The sequence below is a fragment of the Anopheles coustani genome, chromosome 2, assembly GCF_943734705.1.
Source record: "Anopheles coustani chromosome 2, idAnoCousDA_361_x.2, whole genome shotgun sequence".
Classification (NCBI taxonomy): Eukaryota; Metazoa; Arthropoda; class Insecta; order Diptera; family Culicidae; genus Anopheles; species Anopheles coustani.
The window spans coordinates 14,487,994-14,508,631 of NC_071289.1; the positions used below are offsets into that span (position 1 = coordinate 14,487,994).

General features: G+C 44.0%; 2 protein-coding genes across 3 annotated transcripts; one reads left to right on the forward strand and one right to left on the reverse strand.

Annotated features, from left to right (window-relative positions):
* Positions 1-255: 255 nt before the first annotated feature.
* Positions 256-20,574, reverse strand: LOC131262845 (calcium uptake protein 1 homolog, mitochondrial-like). 2 transcript variants are annotated; one of them, XM_058264928.1, is made up of 10 exons: positions 20,451-20,574; positions 20,029-20,364; positions 19,789-19,963; positions 19,209-19,368; positions 18,212-18,249; positions 14,995-15,109; positions 1,665-1,825; positions 1,268-1,509; positions 982-1,199; positions 256-897 (listed from the first exon to the last, which is right to left on the reverse strand). In XM_058264928.1, exons 2-10 carry the CDS (start codon positions 20,349-20,351, stop codon positions 743-745), a joined length of 1,587 nt encoding a protein of 528 aa, XP_058120911.1. In that variant the 5' UTR covers positions 20,352-20,364; positions 20,451-20,574; the 3' UTR covers positions 256-742. The 2 variants fall into 2 exon arrangements, with proteins under 2 accessions (XP_058120911.1, XP_058120910.1); XM_058264927.1 differs by having other exon boundaries at positions 1,656-1,825.
* Positions 9,187-14,846, forward strand: LOC131267216 (carbohydrate sulfotransferase 11-like). Its single transcript, XM_058270025.1, has 5 exons — positions 9,187-9,621; positions 10,713-11,097; positions 11,174-11,433; positions 11,515-11,798; positions 11,867-14,846. Exons 1-5 carry the CDS (start codon positions 9,187-9,189, stop codon positions 11,991-11,993), a joined length of 1,491 nt encoding a protein of 496 aa, XP_058126008.1. The 3' UTR covers positions 11,994-14,846.
* Positions 20,575-20,638: the final 64 nt, after the last annotated feature.

The following is a 20,638-nucleotide window of genomic DNA, read 5'->3' on the forward strand; positions in this document are numbered from 1 at the left end:
AGAGATGAGAAGGTTGAAGCGCGTGAAGGAAAATTGACATTTCTATTTTCAGACGATACGACAATTTTCCCGTTTTCGTTGAAATGCATCACCAGAATAAAACTCCTTCCCAAATACGGTTAACGATATACATTTGCCCAAACTTCCAGAGTTGTACAATAACACAAGCGTAAATTAAAATTTAAACTACTTACCCATGGTGCTGGTTATTAATCTAGCACAAGGCACCGCGTGTTTCATAAGAAAATTGATGTCTTTTTTTACCGTAACAAGATTCAAGAAGGTTTGTAGATTTATTAGACAAGAAAAAACGTGGCTTTCACAAACAGAGAAGCGTATTACAAGCGTGGTTTAACGTTATTTTCTTTCTAAATTTCCTAGCATCACATGTCCACCGGTTCCTTTCGAGTATGGCTGTATGAGTGTGCGTACCAAATGACTTTCCTTAGAGGAGTGATACGCGCGGCTACGGAATACAAACTTGGGAAACTTAACGATAGAGTATAACACAAGTTTCTTTTGCGACTATTCTAGGGTCCGGTCCTGAGGTAAAAAAATAGAGACAAAACGGATTTCTACCTAAATTGTTACACTTTCGTCATGCGCTCCCGACGGTGGAGTGGCTCTTGTTTTGTTAAGGATAGATAAATGGGGTATTTCATGTTGAGATGCACATGTGAGCATGTGATTTACGCGATCCGATACGTAGCTAGTATTATACATTGCGAGATAAACGATAACATTAAAGATCGAGTAAAACTGGTTTGGTGTCCTTGGCGCATTTAAGTATTGAGTGCATCAGCTTGACAAAACCGGTGTCTTTCGGTTTTTCCAGGCCGCGCAGCAAACGATTCTTCATCACCGCTACAAACTCGCGGTTACTCAGTTGTCCATCCACTGTTGGAAGTACAGAGAATAAAGAACAAATGAAGCAAATGTGAATTTAAACTGATAAGCATCGCCCAGCCTTCATGTGCGTACTGTTTTCGTCGAAGATTGTAAACACTACGTCGATGACATGGCTGGAAAGCTCAACCAATGCGACCGTTCGGGCCACGTGCTTCAGCGTTTCCTGATCGATCGAGGCACCGGCAATATGGTAAAACGTCAGGGCGGTGTCCACATCGTTGATGTTGTTAAGGAAGTGAAAGAAGTTCAGATAATCTTCCTTTGATATTCCAGATCCATGATCACGGAACCTAAAACGGCAGTTAAAAAAGGAAGTTGAATTTCGAATTCCGCCCGCGGATGATGAATCCTTACTTACCGCTTCTTCACCCGCTTGATCTTCTTAACCTTCTTCTTCTGCGGATAGCCGGCATACGCTAGCAGCAACTCGGCAAAGTCGGCCTCACTGATGTTACCATTCTCGTCCGGGTTTTTGCGCATAAACTCGAGGGTCAAAATTTCCCGCTGCAGTTGCTGCTGAAAATCGAGGAACTTCTCGATCGTGAGCTTCTCGTCGTTCTTCGGCCCAAAGAAGTACGTCGTCAGGGCCGAATTTACTCCCTACCATTTGTGTCCGTATGCGTGTGCGGTGGAAGAAAATGTACCGAAACCAAAGAGCGTGACCGAACCAAAGAGTTGGGGGGAAAGGGAAATACAAAAACATACATCCGTCAATTCAGCATCAATCTTCTGGACAGTAAATTTACTTTTTTTACTTTAAACGTGTTGCCCGTGTTCGCGTGATCTCTGTGTCTATTACCAATGCTGGTTTGCTGCCGGATTAGGTTGGCAACCTTTTCAAACTCTTCACTGTCCACGTCCCCGTCACCGTTCAGGTCGAACATCCGGAAGGCAATCTCAAAGTGCCGCCGAGAAGCTGCGAAAGAATGCAAGCAGAACGGAAAGGAACCGGGGAAGATGGCTTCGTTTAGTAATGTCGTACTTTGGCGATTATCCGGTGTATAAAACTCACACTCAAAAACTTTACGAGAGAGACAGGATGTGTATGGTTTAACAGAATGGAATTGAATATTTATTCTACTAGGATATATAAATCAATAATGTAAAAGAACATAGTTTCAAAGTATATCTACACCAGCAACGAAAAGCTTAAGGTAACGTACACCTACGAAACAACATTGAATACAGTGAGAAAAAACCATTTTACACTTTGTGCTGCTTTCCTAGTAATACCTTTAATCCTGTCAGCTTTAAACATCCTTAAAATTTGTTAATGATGAAATTGGTAAATGAAATACAAACTAATGCTCTAGTACGAAAGGGGTTTTGCTTGCGAAAAAGCTCTACCGGCAACAAGTTCATTCCCAAAATGGATCGAAAATTGCTTTATTTCCTTTCGCCGGGTGGTGACGTATGTAGCCGTTAGATATGGAACAAAAAGAAAGGGAGGTAAAAGGAATCGCCCATAAATCTACTGGAGGATCATCAGACGTATGGAAGCGGAAAGTGATTAAATAAGGGCAACCCACCCGAGAGAAACGTGGCCCCACCTAAAGGGCGCGTAACTCTGGGGCCGGTGCGAGTTTTTGGGCAACAGGAAATTGTCTCATCTCTGTTCACTGTTAGGTTTTGCCAGTTTACGGAAAGCTAGCTGGTTACTCGAACTCCAATGAACATATTGTAGATGCAACAGAATTCATGTTTCACAAAACTTAAAAAAGAAAAAATCCGACTAAAACATGGTTTCCTGCGATTAGGATACTAACGATTTCTACTGCATTATGGAAGACATCATGAATATAAATGGTATTTTCCATAAAAATTACATGAAATTTACCATTGAGCAAGCAGCTTTGTGCTGAGTGGCCAGTCTACCCAAAAAATTCCCCAAAAAATACTGAAAATAAAAATAATAATTTTAAATACTTTCTCTAATTTCACCTATGAAATACAGAGTGATTTAAGTATAAGTAGGGTACCACGGTTTTCCTTCGTTTTATGTCAAATAGTTACACTAAACTGACGACTCCCAACGTGGTCCAAACCGGAAGCAACCAAGCATGTAAAAAACTAAGCCATCCCTCCAAACGTTTGATATTCCCGCGCGCGCGGTAATGTAACATTAGTGGGATTCCGGCCAAGGAGACTCACTTTCAAACCCTCGCATCCACAAGAAGCACCCCCCTTCGTCCCACACTTTAACGACGCTTCGGGCAAGGAAGGTACAAAAAAAAACCCGGTGCAATCGAGGCCAGAGAACATTGTTGTACTTGACGAAGAAGGGGCGGGAGGAGAAAAAAAACAGACATTTCAACCCAGAAAGCATCAAATGGCAAAACGCGAGGCAAAAATATCTTTCAACCGATGGGGAACGAAAAAAGGAGCAAAATAAAGGGCCAGAACGAACGACAGGAAGACACAACGAAAAGGATATGTTGGGACGCCGTTTGTTGGCACCGTTCTGCAAAAGTGGTTCTATTTTCGGTACCGCCTCTTCAGCAGAGTCTCCTCGCGCCGACCACCTTCGACTTCCCACCAGGCGAACCCGGCGTACCGGAACCTGGCAGTAGTTTCCTGTTTCCTGGCCTACGGGGGGTTTGCTACCCGGTGAAGGACTTGTTCTTTACGAACGCGTTCGGAAATGTCGTTTCCTTCACAGTGCGCTCGCTGTTGGTACGAAAACCGTCTCCCGCAGTGGGTCACTCGACGCTAGCCAAACCATACGCCCTTAATGTTGCGCCGTCCAAGTGCAACATGCACTTACTAAGAGGGAGAAGAAAAACAAATGGAACAAAACACACCAACACCCTGTGCTAACGAGGCAAAGCACAGGGAAAACAGGTTGCTGCCCGAGCGGGAAATGGAAAGAAAACATAAAACCTCCTCGAAACGGGCGCGCTCGGAGAGGATTCCTGGGAGTTAAGGATAGAGTAACAAAAACAACAACAACAGCGGTCGATTGAGGGACGGAAAAAAGATAACAACATCCAGCTGGCCACCCTACATCGACAAGGTGGTAAACGTTGTCCTCTAACGGTCGTGAAAGAGCGAACCACCGTCGGTACAAGAGGGACCGAGGCTTTTCCATCCACAAGAGGTTTTCCACGCTTGTCTGGAAAGTTATAAAAGCGTTTGTATGAGTGTGAGCGAAGGAAAACGTTGCTTTCACTTGGCAAGCTTTCGTTTGATAAGAACTCCGCGTGCCGAAAGGTTCCACTAAGAACGTTAACGGAGCTTTTGCTTGGCTTGAAGCTTTCCCTTGTGTGCCACACTACGACCATCAAGGCAAGGAAACGGTTCCATTCCAAAGGACATACGTCATTCGCGATGTGGGGTTTTTTTGTGTCTTTGGTGTGTGCAAAAACAACCCCCCATGAAACCCCCAAACACACACATACACACATACAAACAGATATCGAAGGGGACAAAACAAACCAAGCATACCACACTAACATTAATAACGCTGTTAAAACGAGAGAGCGTGTTGTTGGTTTTTGCTATGACCGTTTCTTTGATGCCACCAGCGGTACTACCCGAGTATTCCCGGAATTTGCGCAAGTCACAATCAATCGAAGGTACACGGGGGTCGGGTTGGGTGGGTGAGGAGTTTGGGAGGCATGTCCTTAATGGATAGCTTGGAGGGAAGCGGGAAAGTTCTGGGCGATAGTTAAAAGGCAACAGAATACTAATAACGCTTCCCTGCAGGCGGTTTATTTTTAGCACCGAGAAACTGTTTCATTGCAGTTTTGCATTAATAAATGAAAATTGGCAGTTCAGCAACATCGGACAAAAACTCACGACATAACGGCGGTTGAGTGTTTCAACAATGCAACAATGTAAAACGGCACGTTCTGACATATTTCATTCTTTATTCATTGCAGGGACATTATGTAAATGTAATGGTTTCAAATTGTTTTTCGTTTTAGTTAAGGTTCAATTGGAAATAGCCTCTTGGTGGGAAAGTATTTTAAGTATTTTTTAAACACCATATTTGAATCTTCATAAACTACTTCGTGTCAGGATGACGCAGAAAATAAACTTGCCCCGGCCTTGATGAACCTGCAGAGTGCGCTTTCCGGATGGCACGAAACACGCCTTCGTCCGCCGCATGCAGGTGATTGATGAAATGAAAATTAATCCGCATACAAACCGCTCCACCCCGTGCTTCCCCTGAGCCGCTGACGATGAAATTAAGTTTAGAATTTAAACACAAGAAGGAGGGAAAAAATCGAACCAAACAAAATTGATTTCCACCAAACACGTAACGACCGTCGGCGGAATGGTTCCGCAATCATTCCGGGAATGATTTCCCGGGCAAACATACCAGCAATCCACCCACCAGAGGTTGGAGGAAGCGGGGAGTGGCGGATATCATGCGGACTTAATTAACATCGTGAGCTAATTTAAAACATAAAAATAGCCTACCGTTTATTAGCACACGATGGCATCGAGTGCTTATGGAAAATGCATTTTAAACTCCGTGCCTTAACACACGGACCCCGGTCGATCGATCCGTTTCAACCATGGTAATCAATTATGTGGCCAGGTTGTGTATAAACCCCAATGGCTGCTTTTCTGTGGTAGAGGGGAAGAAAATGGGGAAAAAACAAGATCGTCCCCGGAACGTGCGTCATATCCCGCCCGTTCGAAACGCTTTGGTACGCAAGTCATCAAACTAATCATGCGATAAGTTCCCTCGGCGCTCGGGGAATGGTTGCCGCATCGGCAGACACAGCGCCAATCCCTGCCGTATAACATGACACGACGATCGCGCAAGGGGAATACGAACGAAACGAACATGGCTGGTTCACTCCTATCCCATGATGACAGCCACATGCAAATCTTTTCTAATTAGACCAAAATCCTTCGGTATTCCGATGATACGCACGGTGGTTCCTCGTGTGCACATAATCTACCACTACAAACGTGGTGCGCCAAACGATCATCCGATCATAAACTGTTCCAGGTTAATTGCCATGTGGCCCTAAACCGCCTAGACCGAGCGGTTATTTCCACGATTGAATGTGGAAACATTTGCAACTCATCACCGAGCGCGGTCAGCGAATCAACCTCACAATATCTCGTCTCATCAAAGCCCCTTCGCTACCTAATATTTGATTTCTGTCGTCGGAATAGTTTAAACAATCCCACCAAAAATCACGGGGACGGTGGCTGGAGCTGCTGGGGATACATTATGAGTCGTTCATCAGATGGACGGATGCCAAAAATCGGACGACGCCTCCGAAGAACCCCGAATGTTCCATGCTCCCGGAAAGTTCATCGAAAGTGAACGTTTTGACCGTTCCCGAAAACCGTCGGCTGACCGATAGGAATGGTGCCAATATTCAAGTGATGTGGCGCGGGTGAATAGGGAGGATTGTTTGAATCAATTAGACTAACCCCAATCGCCGACACTCGTGACTGGTTGAGGTTTCCCAAGCTCGGAAGCTGCCAACCAAAAGTGGCGCCAAACTTTGACACTGTGTGGAGGTTCGAACGGTGCCAAAAAAAAAACCCCCGAAACCGTAGTGTTATCTTCGGCCCCTTTTTGCGGGTTTCGGTTCACTTGGCCAAAGGTGATGAAATGCACAATGTGAACGCAAAACCACAATTATGCCCGCTCTATCTCTGCCTTAAACGTGGCTCATAGTGTTCTCCGGGTTCCAGGACCGGTGAAGCTGGACAAAGGCATAGAGAAATGTGGCTGCTGCACGCTGGTGGCGTATAGCGAAAGTGAATCCGTCGGTTTCGCGGTATCCTTCGTTCCTTCGTACGCATACGAACGTGAACGCTTGGAGCGTTTGGAACGTACACAAGGATACCCGTCTCTTATCAGATCACAGCATACCAGCTCACTAACACACGGCCACACCAATGGCCACCGACCGACGAGCACGGTTGTGCGGTTTTCTGTTGTGTTTGCTGATTCCACCGCCGCCACGATCCGGCGTTCCGTTCCTGGCGGTTGGCGGTCCTTCGCAACCTTCATCGGCGCGTCCTTTCGGCACGAATGCACTGGTGTTGGTGCTGTACGCGGTGGCTGTATACATGTATGTCTTTATCAAGCCCCATGTTCGGGTGTTCGTCGAGTTGGGGTATCCATCCCTCCGATTCGACTTGTTTGTATTGGTGATGCCGGGCTTTATGGTTCGGGGATAGGATATCAAGCAACGAAGGAACGTGGCTCCGGTCGACGGAATGATATAGCGCGCACGAAGCGACACCGTCCGGGGGTAGGTATATACGCAAATTGCAAACCCGACCATTTGAACTTCGGCCCTGGTGCATTCAACAAGGTGGCGGCACTGGCTCCGCAGGTACTCGCAGTAGTAGCAAAAGGTGTGTGCACCTCCACTCCGTTTACTGACCGTCGGTGTAGGGCGCAACAAATTTGCCAATCCACAGCCGGACGACTGTGGCGTTTCGTTTTCCGCTGTTGGAGGTCTTTTGAAAGATAGTGTTACAGATCCGTTCTGTAACGAAAAAGTGTGAAATTGTGGAAACTGGGAAAGATTCAATGGCAATAAACATATATTCAGAACGGTCGATGTGAAATAAAACCCCCGCGGAAAACGGACCGGAAAAGTGTACTTAATGCCCGTCGTGCAACCTTTTCGTTCGCTGTAAAACTCCGCCAGGGCATGACTCACAATGGCCTGGCGAGAGGAAAATACCAGTACGTCGTGAGAGCAGTCTTCGTCTTCATCGTCGTCATCGTTGTGATAATACCGATTCCGTTTCCTCTGCTCAAAGCTCGCTTCGCTCGGATATCCTTATCCCACCATCGGATGAAGACGAATCGATTTACCATTGGCGTGTGTTGATTTCATTACCGTACAAGTAATAATCCAAGTAGCACGGAAGTGAGACGAAAAAAAGGGAGGGCTTTTCCATCGTCTGTGGGATAGAAAATGTGGAGTAACTAGGAAATTAAAACGGCACAGTACCAAAACGAGCCAAACTTTACCTCCATGAGAAGGTCCACAAACGGAAGAAATTTGGGTTTCAAAGTGAATCTGAAACCATCCTGGCGGTTTATCGTTTTCCTCCGCTCTACAAAAGTGACTAGTGTCGTTGTCATGTAGTGGAATTTGCTTCCACTTTCCACTTCCACAATTTTCCATCATTCCTGAGCGGTCCTTCGGGGGCTTGTGCGTCACCGTTCGCAAGCCAAATCAGGACACGCCATAAAGGGGTTGGGTAGGGGGGATGTCGTTTGGCCGGGAGAATGGATAGACACGATGATAGTGCCGTTTGCCGTTGTTCCGTGAATAGCACCTCCAATTAACACGGCTTGCTGTGTTTGCAAACAATTCTAGCGAATCGCTGTTCGCTGGAAGGCAGAGCGAAAAGCAAACATTTTGGACCATCCACTCTACCCGCACGCCAACCCGATTTCATTCCACTCCGACGCTCCAGCTCCCCAGTCCCCCCAAACCATCTTCACACATATACAGGCGCATAAAATGTAGCCTTTATCCTGAAAGAGCCCCGCGGGTTTCTTTACATAGCGGACAAAGAAGGGAAAAAACAGCAGGACATCTCCGTTTCAGATGAGCTCGGGGAAAAGGGAAAAAATGGAAACGACGATATAACCGTGCACGGTCGGTGTTCTCGCGTTCCGATTCCGTTGGCAATACTTTGAAAACAAAACACACCCGAAATGAGGATATAGGACGTACATTAATGAACAAAAAAAAAAAAGAAAAACTACCAAGGGAACTGTGGTTGTGAAGGTGTGGTGTCGCCCACCAAGGGACGACCGATAAAAAGGCAAACAGATCCCCGTCCCAAAACAAATGTCCGGGTCGCGTACCCTCCCTGTTTGCGGCCCTGCGAAGGGAGGGAGTTTGCTTTTTAATGATTCAATTAAGGACCGAACCCGTCCTCCGAACGATGTACGAGAAATACGGCCGCAGAAAGTTTTGTTAATCAGTGGTAAACAACTGTAACGATGATACTTGTGTACCAATCGAAGGTGTGCTTTCTAGGCCTGCTAGATGTTTTTCTTTTCTTGTAGCCCGGTTTGAAGGTGCGTTGCTACGGTGATTTAGTTATTGCAAAGTGTCGAACTTTAAAAATAAATATGACGTGCGAAAAACAAGTCCGCTTATCCGCTTATCGCATCCACTGAACATCCTTGCGAGAAGCCCATCGCAACACTAGCGACGCAGAAAGCCGGATGTGAAGCGACAAAGTGTCAAACCCTGGTCTTCCCGGGTGGTCTTGTTCGATGGTGATGCATGTGAAAAGGTGCGAGAAGCTATAAGTGCGAAAATGCTGTTCAACAAATCCTCCTTCCTGAAGGGTGGGCTAGTGGCGTGCGCTGGTGCGGTAGCGCCAGGCGGAGCCTCCGTCTGTCCCGGTGCAACGGGCGAACGGCAAAGGTTGCGCAAGATGAGTTCACTGCTTCCGGTGAAGCTTACCAGGCGGCGGTGCTATTTGTGTCTCAAAATCGCCGCGCTGGTCGTCGTGTTCGGGCTTTACTTTATGCTGCTGCTCCGGGAATCGATGAGTGCCCTCACGGCGACCTCCTCTTCCTCATCCTCCTCCTCATCGTCATCGTCATCGTCGTCGTCGTCGTCGTCGTCGCTGGCGTCCGGATCTTCCCCGTTTTCTTCCTCTTCCGCCGCCGGGAAATCATCATCCTTCGCGGCGCTTTCGTCACGCGGCATCGGAGCGAAGGTCAACGGTGGTAGCAAGCTCGATCCGGTAAGTGGTACCGTTTATTATGCAAAAAAAAACAGAAACTACCGTATTCCCATTTGCATTTATGAATAGCGTTTCGCGTAATGCAAATTACTTTCATAAGGATTACTCATCGATGATTATAAAACTGGAATACTCGTCCAACCTCAATCAGATGTATATTTTTTTTTCTTCTCTTAATGCACAAAGCGCTTTAAATCATACTAAACTAACTCCATTATCCTCTTACCGGGCGAGTGATGGAAGTTCTGAGTATGCCATAAATATATTATCCAAACACGAACCCTTTTCTGTCCGATAAACGCTCGTAAAAAGGGCGAATCCTTCGGTTAAAAAGATTGAAATCACCCGATCGAGAGACATTTTTTTTTAAACTCTCCACCTTACTCCGATGTGGCGCTTCACTCCGAGACCCTTCCCCGGTGATCCAATCGACGCCCATGATCGATCACTCCCAAAGGAAATCTAATTCACCGAGAGATTGGCGAGCGGAAGAAAAGAAGAAAACCAAACCCCAGCAAGGATCAGGAACCGTTATTGACCATCAAACGGTCCACTCGTAGAGGCTCGACATAGTTTACTGGACCTGGACAATGGAAGTCATTCATTAAAAGGGACAGGGAAGCTGAAAATGGGGCTCGTTAAATATTCAAATGCGAATTTCTGTCCCAACCATCCATTCACCCCGGGTTGCGCATAACCTTCCGGAGCCGGGGTTCCGGGGAGGTTTGAATGGAGGAAGGGAAACTGAAAAGCAGTGTAGTTGATTGCGAGTCACGGGTAATGAATAATATAAAGCAATACACACACACACATACACAGACAGGACGCACTGGAAATCAGCTATCGTGAAATGGGAGGAATCGTATCGACTGGGTGGAGGCAAGTGCTTTGCGGAAAGTCTCCAGGGTGGCGCGCCTTCTGCAATGAAAATACAAAACTACTCCGCTCGTAAAACTACCGTGCCCTTGTCCCGCCGAGCCGCGCCGTCGATCATCGTTAACGTCTCTACCGAGTCGTCGTCGTCGTCGTCGTCGTCGTTGTGTCGCGTTGAAAAGTTGATGGATTTTCCTTTCTCTCACTCTCTACTTTAGGCGCACCGTTATGGCAAAGGAAAGCAGCATCATGCGTCCGACGAAGGACGGGACGGCAAACACCGCTGGCAATTTCCTCCGCTGTTGGACTCGCGAACGAACCAGGGAAAGGACTCCAAAGCGTCAGCGACTGGCACGATGGGGGCTGCGAACCATTCCACACTGAATCCCGTCTACGAGTACTCGGACGAGATGAATGCCGCCGCCGAGATGGACTTTAACGAGCGGCGCATGATGCTGTGGAATGTGTGCGCCGAGCATCGGATCATCGGGAAGTATCCGCCGAATGCGTGGGAATTTTTCATCTCGCCCGGCCACGGCATCGCCTGGTGCAACATCTTCAAGGCGGCCAGCAGCACCTGGATGTACTACTTTAACATACTCGGTATGCTTATTCGGAGTGGATGATGGTGGGTAAAAATTTAACCGTTCCAACACGCTCCTTTTCCCCTCGCTCAAAGGTGGTTACAGTGTGCCGTACCTACAGCATACGAAAGCATCCCCGATCGAGTTGGCCCGCAAGCGATTTCCCCGACCGACCGCCAACGAGCTGAACGATTACATCTCCAACACCATATCGTTTTTGATCGTACGCGAACCGTTCGAGCGGCTACTATCGGCCTACCGGAACAAGCTGGAGGGTTGCCGGAATAAGTTCTACAAGCTGCTGGGTGAACAGATCGTGAAGAAGTTTCGTAAAGTCAATCCAGTGAAGGGCGGTGTGGTAAGCAAACGAGATGGACACAGAACAAAGAAATTTTCCGTGCCATAGGAATGAAAATAACTTTTCAATGACTTCCAGAAAACTCCACACGGCCCAACGTTTCGGGAGTTTCTACAGTTCCTGGTCAGCCACTATCGCTCGGGCGGCCGGTTCGACGAACACTGGAGCCCGGTGTACTCGTTCTGCACACCCTGTAGCATCAACTTTACGCTCATAGCCAAGATGGAAACGTTTCAGCGGGACAGTGAGTACATCATCCGGCAGGCCGGACTCGAGACGCTGCTTCTCAACAAGATGCCCCGCTACAAGGCTCGCTGGATAACGAATCGATCGACGAGCGATACACGGAATCTCATTCCACGGTGAGAGCGACCAAAATGCTGCTAAATAACCCGACATAGATTCACTTTCCGTGTCATCCTCCGGATAGGTACTTTGCACAAATCGACGAAAAGCTGCTGACGGATGTGCTGGAGATTTATCAGCTGGACTTTGAGCTGTTTGGCTACAACAGCACCAAGTACTACAGCTACGTCCAGTCACCGGACTACGGTTAGCGCACGACCAGGCGAGGACATTTCGATTAAATTACCAAACAAAGACTAAAAATGCTGGCAGTGAACGTTTCCACCACAAGGGGAGGCACGATCGGGGCGAATACGTAGAAGCCCCAAACTGTGGAGTGTACCTTTGGAGGAATAGGTTTTTTTTAGGACAGTTCCAAAAAGATGAATGTTTTCCTTATACAAAACGTATACACATATGGTAGTATATAGCATATAGCGACATTCAACGAACCTTGGGAGCGCGAAAGAGAGAGAGAGAGTGGTAGAGAAAGAGAAAAAAAGAGTATGTGTGGTCGAAAATAGCTATCTTTTGTCCAATATTTACCAGAGAATTTAAATTGTTCGTTGGCTTACCGTTTGGCTCACTCCCACAAGAGAATTGCTATTTTTTCCATCCCAAGGGGAGGGTTGCAAAATCAATGGACAAGGAAAGCGCAATTACAATACACCGAAACATTCAACCGACTGTACAAGGACTAAATCCCACCATTGATAGTTTTTTTTTCGATGGTTTTCGAACAAAAGCAACAATACGAACAAAAAAGAAGAAGAAAACAAGGCAAAACATTTCGTTGACGAGCTTAGCAATTTGTCTTAAAACTTTTCACCACCGTCGAAACCAGGTGGTCCGTCAGGCCCACTCCTGATGAGAGATAGAACACATTAGCTGTGGAAGTAGATAATTAGCTAGCACTTTATCGATTTGTTTCTAAGAAACAATATTTAAATCATTCTGAAAAAGTTTGGTGCCCGATTTTCTGTTGCGCTACGAAGAGCGGTTTAGTTTTCCCAAAGTAAAACGATAGGAAACAACAAAAGACACCGACATTCCCACGGAAAAACGATGTAATGAGATTTAAAGTGCCAAAAACAAAGGAAAACACACACATACAAATGATCATTAGGATGGAAATCTGTGTATCTACTGATCCTCGCACATGATCCTTATCCGTGTTTATGTAGTTTAATATTGTGCCAGCACGCGTAGGACATTTGTAGACGATACACTCTCTCTTGGCGCAGAAGGCACTGGAATGGAACCGACGTAGAGCAGAAAATTTTTTTTCCACGAACGATTGTAGGGTAGTCGGGTAAACTATTGCGTAAAACCACAAGAAACTTCTACACTACTTGTGGTAACTGTTTTTCTCTGTTAGGCACTGTTATGTTTATCGTTCGTTTCGAGGTTTTCCTTTTCGGTCGCAAAAACGGGGGTCCCTGCCGAGCCGATGGCCGAACTAACTAACAATTAGAATTGAAGAATGTTTCTAAGAAACCTGGATCTGGTTCTTATGATCACACGATCGATCGACATTTTCCCCAGAAGAGTAGCGTCTATTGTTTAGGGGGAGGATCGTAAGGTCTGCGCAACACACCTAGGATAGTGGATATATTTACACCAACCAAATCAACAAACCCGGAATGTCCTGTTTTGCACGCGGCAACGGACCGATATTAGATAAACATTTGCGAATAATTGTTTGATGTTACTTGTGCGTGTGTCATGTATTATAGGGAAACATAGTTTAAAGCACAATAGAATATATATATAACAAAGACGATAACGGTGAGACAAGTTGCAATAGAGAAGATCGGAACGTTGGGGGAATACGAGGAGGATGAGGGTCATCATAAAGCACAGAATAGACTAACACGAAGGGCACGTACGTAGGGTGTAGCGGCAACCGAGGACGATTTTTATAAACATATTAAACGCGTTCGGCAACAAAACAAATCAAAATTCTAAATTTTGACCCATGTACTTGATTTAAGTTTTTTCCTACTTTTCCAAACCACGAGCCCACGCCGTTTCGGCAACCCTCTTGTGGCTGGAGCTGCGCAGTGAAAAGCTCCTCACAAAGCGATGTTCGAGTCTAACGAGGAACGTTGGGGAAAAACTTCCAAAATTTTGGATTTGGAAACCACGAAATGGAAGCAGATATGAACGGCAAGAGACGTGAGATGCTAGAGATGGCTGCCCAAACGGGAGCATAGAACAGAAGGAAACCTTGATGCTAGTGAATATATAAACCTTAAAAATAAATATACATAAATAGATATACTATATATAAAGTAAAAAAGTTCAATCCCCTAATAAATCGAATGTAAAATAAATTTAACATTGTCAAAATGGAAACATTAAGTGAGTTTATCAACATTAACCAGCGCAAACCCCACATAAAGTGAAGAAACATCCACACAAATGATGAAAAGAAAGCAATTTGCGTTTAACTCCCCCCACTGGATTGGTGTGAAAGGAGAAATTAATATAAAAAAGATAATCTCCCATATATTTCACCGTTTGTAAATCTATGATCTATCTGTCGTTGTCAACTGTGTACCTTTGATATTAACAAACATACATCCAAGAAGAAGCAAAACCAAGTATATAAATTAAACGAAGACAAAGGAACTACAATACGAAGCGATTCAAATTGAAGAAGTAAAAACAGATCCCTTCCCTCATAATACGGATAGTGAAAAAATGCATAAACACTACACAACTATATTGAACCAATTAAGAAAACACTACACATGATTGCAAACCATTCAACAGGAAGAACAACCCAAAGTACTCTATAGTATGAAATTTGGAAGGTAAAGAATAGAGATGAAAACACATGGTACCCAAAGCAAGGACCACGATCACAACGTGTGTATCACGTAAAGAGCGAGCGAAAAAAAGGTGTTTGTTTGAATATGCTGGAAATAAAACGGCAGTTTGCTGAAGATGATTATTGTTTCGTAGCGGATCGCCGGAAAGGGGATAGACTGATACAATAAAACCGATCGATGAATGGCACGATGTTTGCTTCGTTCTCCATTATTATTATTATCAACAGAGAAGCAACAAAATTATCATTTGTTTTAATATAGTTCCAAAGGGTACCGAAGTGGAAAGATTGAGAAATGAAACGGGCCGCATTTCGGCAGGCGCGACGTTTGAAGGTACACGATAATGAAATAAATAATTGTGCATGTTTCTACTCACTCGACAAGACGGTCAGCAGGAAGATGTAGTCGGAGAACGAGATCAGCCCGTACGCACCGAGCTTGTAGAAGATGCTATCATTGTCCAGATGCAGATCCAATCGCGTCGAGACGCTCTAGAAAATGAAACATCCAAACGGATATTAGTTACCGCCGCCTTTTCGTCCCAATCTGCGCTCCATTTCCTAACTGTTAGCCATTACTGAGCGATGCAGGCAAAACGAGGGAAACGAAAGGGGGACCGGAGTTTGGACGAAGAAAAGAAAAATTGTTGGATTTTCGAACGAGGGATAACCGATGCGGCGGGATTAAGGATGTTTAAACTGTAAGAACGCAACATAACTTGGACGCGGACAAAATAGATCGGGGTGGATCAGGAGGTGGACAAGGGAAAGAACTAAACACTCGCGAGGGAATCATTCACCGGTAAAAAAAAAAAGTACCAAACAAGCCCATTTCAAACAAATAACGCTAACAATATTCTATCCCTAGGACCACTGGCTCTGCTTGAACGGAGGAAAAGTTGCCGTTTGATTGAATTCCTGATTGTTTTCCTTCGCTTGAATTAACACGACTGTGCGCTTTTAAGGGTTTTTCGTTCTTCCGATTTCCAGTTTCTTTCCCACAGATCAGCAGAACTTCACGGATCAGAAGCAAAATACAAAACTCACTAGAAAACCATCTTGTTTTTTTTCGAATAGTGAAACATCGATCGAAAAAAGACACAAACCGAAACACAACCAACAACACGGCACACACTCCAAGCACGGCCTCGGAAACATAGATCGTAAGTGCATTTAATTTGTTAATTTTTTGAAAATATTACTTTCGTCGGTAAATCGCAAATAAACAACACGAACATCGGCCACAAGGCAAACCCGGCACAGCTTATCTTTTTGTTTTTATTTTAAATAGTCAATGATAAATAGTCGATCAGGAACTAAGTGTTTTATTATTTTTTGAGAAACTGTGGCAAAATACAGCAGGGCGTGTTTGGAGGGTAGGCATTAGAATATGTTGGTCAAATGTAAGAAACCGTTTTTAAGGCGCTTGCCGCATGAATGAAAATGAGTCGTGCAGAAGAAAATGGTGGGTCGTTTTTAGTGAGATCATACCATACCATACATTATTGGTTTAGGGCAACAGAAAGTGTAGGTAAAGGCTAACCAATGTTGTTAACTTTCATGCAGCAGTTTGAAGGAAAGCATACTACTTTCAAGTCACTGAATAAATTTAATTTAAAATATTCTAATGGTTGTAACGATTTTACTATAGAAAAGGTGAGCAATGTCGGTGAAAGAGAAAAGACAGCTGGAAATGTAACATAATTTTGCGTTCAACAAATTGTGCTTGAACTGTATTTTGATCGTAACGTCCACATGAATGTGCTTCTTATCGCAAGTGAAGAACCTTATAATAACCATAAGCAATGCTGCTATGCTAGAATAGGGTACAATTTAGGCATATTTAGTGCGAAGTAAAACTAGCGCAGTGAGAAAACACAACCAGGCAGCCTATCTACTAAAGGTTCAAAGTGAAAGTGAATTTGGTTGTTACTTATATGCAGTATGCAAACGTGTGTAGTAACAAAGCTGTTCAAATGTGGCGAACGGCAAAAGAGACAACCACAGTACAGAAGAGAAGATTAAAGTGATAAAAAAACATAATATTTTGCAGCATTCAATAGACGGAAAAATTTAGATTAAGAGAGAAAGAGAGAGAGAGAGATTTAAAGAAGAAACCATAGACAATAATACGAAGAGAATAAAAAACGTTATTCAGCGAGAAATTGGGGATACTGGCTTTTTTATGCTTGGTTCGATTCTTTGCGATCTTTTGGAAGCATTTATTCTTCGGATCGATTTGTTTATGCTTTAAATTGCCCCCTTGCAATACCTCTTCAATGCTCTGAAAGTACACGAAATTGAATTTGATTCAGCATCAAAAGCAATAGATTAGTTAAGTATTGTTTGCACGAAGTAAGATCATAACAAGAATAATAAAATGAACAAAACGGATCGGAATAAGACAAACATGTGAATGAGAGAACGTAAGTTTTCTGAAGATCTTATTGATCGGAATATATTTGGTAGTTTGGATTGCTCTCTAATTTTGTTTGTTTGTGATGGTTTTAAATTTTCGCATTCATCTAAAGGTTTGCGATAACACTTAAAAGTTTGTAACACTTAAAGAAACATGTTGTCTATTGTAATTGTTAAGTATGACCTAAGGAGAAATTGAATGAGTTATACGATGGTTAATCTTCGAGGTACATTTTGTAAGAATTTATCTTCGTTTGAGCTAATTAATGTTCATGGTACAACGACAAGAGAAAAAAAACACACCTATAAAAACACAACCGAACATAAAATCAGATGATCAAGTAAAAAGTAAAAAAAAAACAATACAACGCCGATAATATGACGAACAATTTGTTAATGTTAACAGCATTTGAAACACGTCTAAAATCCGCTGTGATCAAATGCACAAACAAATAGCAACGTAAACTCTGCGCCACAAAAGACGAAGATTCGAAGAGAAGAGAAAGATTCGACAACAACTGGCACTGCAAAATGGTTAAAAATCGAAATTACATTAGGCACATTGAAAATTAGTTCATCAAAAAACACTGAGAGCAACTGAGGAGAATAGAGGTAAACTAGAAACAGAAAACAAAAAACCCGGTGAAAAAGGGAACAGAGTCAAACACGTTTAAATTTTAGTATAAAAAGTGACTCAAAACTCAAAGAGAAAACACCAGAAACAAGCCGAAGACAAATATTATGAGAAAAAACCCAAATGTATAGCGAGATAGAGACAATAGTGATCGTTTCATGTAGGAAAAGAATGCTAAAAAAATGCTACGACTGACTAAAATTGTAAGGTGGTTCATTCTTTTGTGAGTGAAAGGGGAAAAGAGTTGGGGGTTCTCGATCAGTATGTGGAAGTGATCATACGTATCTGTAGTCAACTTTGTGAGATACTCTTGCATGAAGAATTGTTTTTTTTTTGCTCAAATGTTTGTGAAGTGGAGAGTAAACGAATTTAAAATAGAACTTGAAGATAGGAGTGGAAAAATTCTGAGACAAGATTTCATCGTATCAATAACGGATTGTAAGTGTGAGATGCGTGGAACATAAAGTACACGTAAACTAGTTTAGGGACTACAGTGACTGTATGAAGTTGAAGGTGAGAATGAATACAGACGAAGGGCTTACCTTGGAGTCGTATCGTTTGTACTGATCTAGTCCTAGTCCTGCGTTCCATAGGTGCGGGCGACGTTATCCGACGAATGAAAAAGTATACACAACTGTCGATCAGTACTTATTTATATAAAAAGAAAGGAATCGTATGCAAAGGGCATGCACTACACAACACAAACGAATAGACTGGATTTGCCAAATGTTTTTAAAAAGCCTTTTAAATTAAAAACCAAATTTGCGTTCATCTTAAAAAAAAAGGTCAAAGGTCAGTGCAAGCAGGGTTAGTTAGGGAGTGCGCAGTAGAGAAAGAAAAGAAAAACACTGAATCAACTGTGACTACGAAATCACACTACAAAAACGAGGTGGTTCTAATACCCTCTGGTTGCTTCATCCCCGGTGTCATGCTAGTTAGGAAATCAATCGGAGTCATGAACACCTCCACGCTTTCGCCGGCACCTTGCGGAGCCTGAATCGTGGCAAAGTAGCGGAACACTTTGTCCGGCGTCGAGTACTGGCGGATGCGGTTCTCATACTCAATAATCTGCCGAAAAATGGTGGTGTAAACATTGAGTCATTAAACTTTAATTTAACGGATTTTGTTCTGTGTATGTGTATAGAAAACATAGTAGAAATCATCATCATTAAATGATGCAATATAGACGTCATGAAGTAATGGAAATATGATGAATTATTATGGTTAGGAACATGGTTTTAAACTCAATGACAAGTGGATCAATTGATAACGGTTCCTTGGCCATAGGTCTTTGAAGGGCAACGAAAGTACGAAGCTAAACATTTTTCCTTGATATGTTAGTAAATTAGATTTACATTATGTCGCTACGTTTATTACTGTGTTAAGAGCAGATATCACCTTTTACTATCCTACGATACCCAAACAATACTAGGATAATGGCACCAGATGGTTAACTAGCGCTACACTAAAGGTGGGTCCACCCAAAAACCTTAGAGATTAAGTTCAATAGCGAAAGCGAAAAGAAAAAAATAACATTACCCTCCGGCTGTTTCATTCCCGGCGTGATTGCGCGTAGGAAGTCGTACGGTGTCATATAGACCGTAGACGATTCCCCGTGTAACAGCTTGACGGTGGCAAAGTAACGAAAAATCTTGTCCGGTGTCGAGAACGTTCGCATACGGTTCTCGTACTCGATGATCTGTTCCGTCATCGCGCAGGCATATGCAGTGGGGGACACAGGCGAGCAGCAATGTAATTTGGGCGGTGTGCAATGAATTACGGTTCGTTTGGTGGATCGTTTCGAAAGTAAATTTTTGAACATGTGTAGTCCATCATGAGTGTTTGCAGCGCGCAGGAATTCGGTATGTGCGTTTGTGTGCAAGCAAAATATTACAGCCACGAGCAACCGAACACCGAATCGAATGTGTCCGTAGTGGCCAGAGACCAAGGAACATAAAAGAAACAAACATAAAACGTTTACATCAATATGTAGAAAGAATAACAGTATGAATTTGAAATACGTATGAATCGTTCCGACGATATCTATTCAAGTACTACGGAATTGAAACAATGGTTCATCAAGAGATCGCATTGGTGCCTACTACGACATGTGCATTACCTTGCGATCACGAAAACCGATCTTTTCCTTACGACTCTTCTTTTTGCCCTGGGCATCTACATCACCTTCGCCATCGTCCTCTTCTTCCTGCTCCAGCTCGGCCGAGTCGTTTTTCTTGCCCATTTCCACACCGGCATCGGCATCTACCTTCGGCCATCCGATTGCACTTCCAAGCCTGTCGAAAAAGAGCATAAAGAGCATCATAAATGGTGAGCCCACTGCCTTTGCGCTGCTACTTACTTTTTCCAATCCAGGCACGAGCCCACCATCATCGTGCACAGGAAAACGTAGAACAGCTTGGTGTACAGCGGTTCCTTTTCATCTTGGTGACCAAAATTTTTATAGCCTCGCCGTTGCCGATTGGAATCCTGCCAATTCTGTGGCGACAGTATGGAACTTCCCGTGGACAACCGGAAAGGGTACTTGCCCGCCGCGATCGACGCAAGGAAACGATGGTGCACCGGATGAAGGCCGAGTCTGCCGGGCAGCGAAGGGCATCCCGCCGCTTTCGGCAGAGCGCCGCTACGGTTTAGCAACCCGAAAATTTGCCGTGGAAAGGCCATATTTCGGGTGTTGCTGCACAGTTGCACAGATAGAAGGAATACGATAGGTCACACACAACGTATGGCTGGTAAACTGGTTCGGGATAGAAATGATACCACCTTCACCAACACGGGCACTTTCCAAAAAGGACAATTTCGATGCTAAAGGAAAATCGGAACCTGGAACACTTGGAAAAATAATCAATTTTTGCACGTTAAAAATAGAATCAAGCATGAACAAAATTGTTCAGGTTTTGTCATTTATGTCATTTTGACAACACAGGTCGAGTCAAGGCTACTTAACTTGA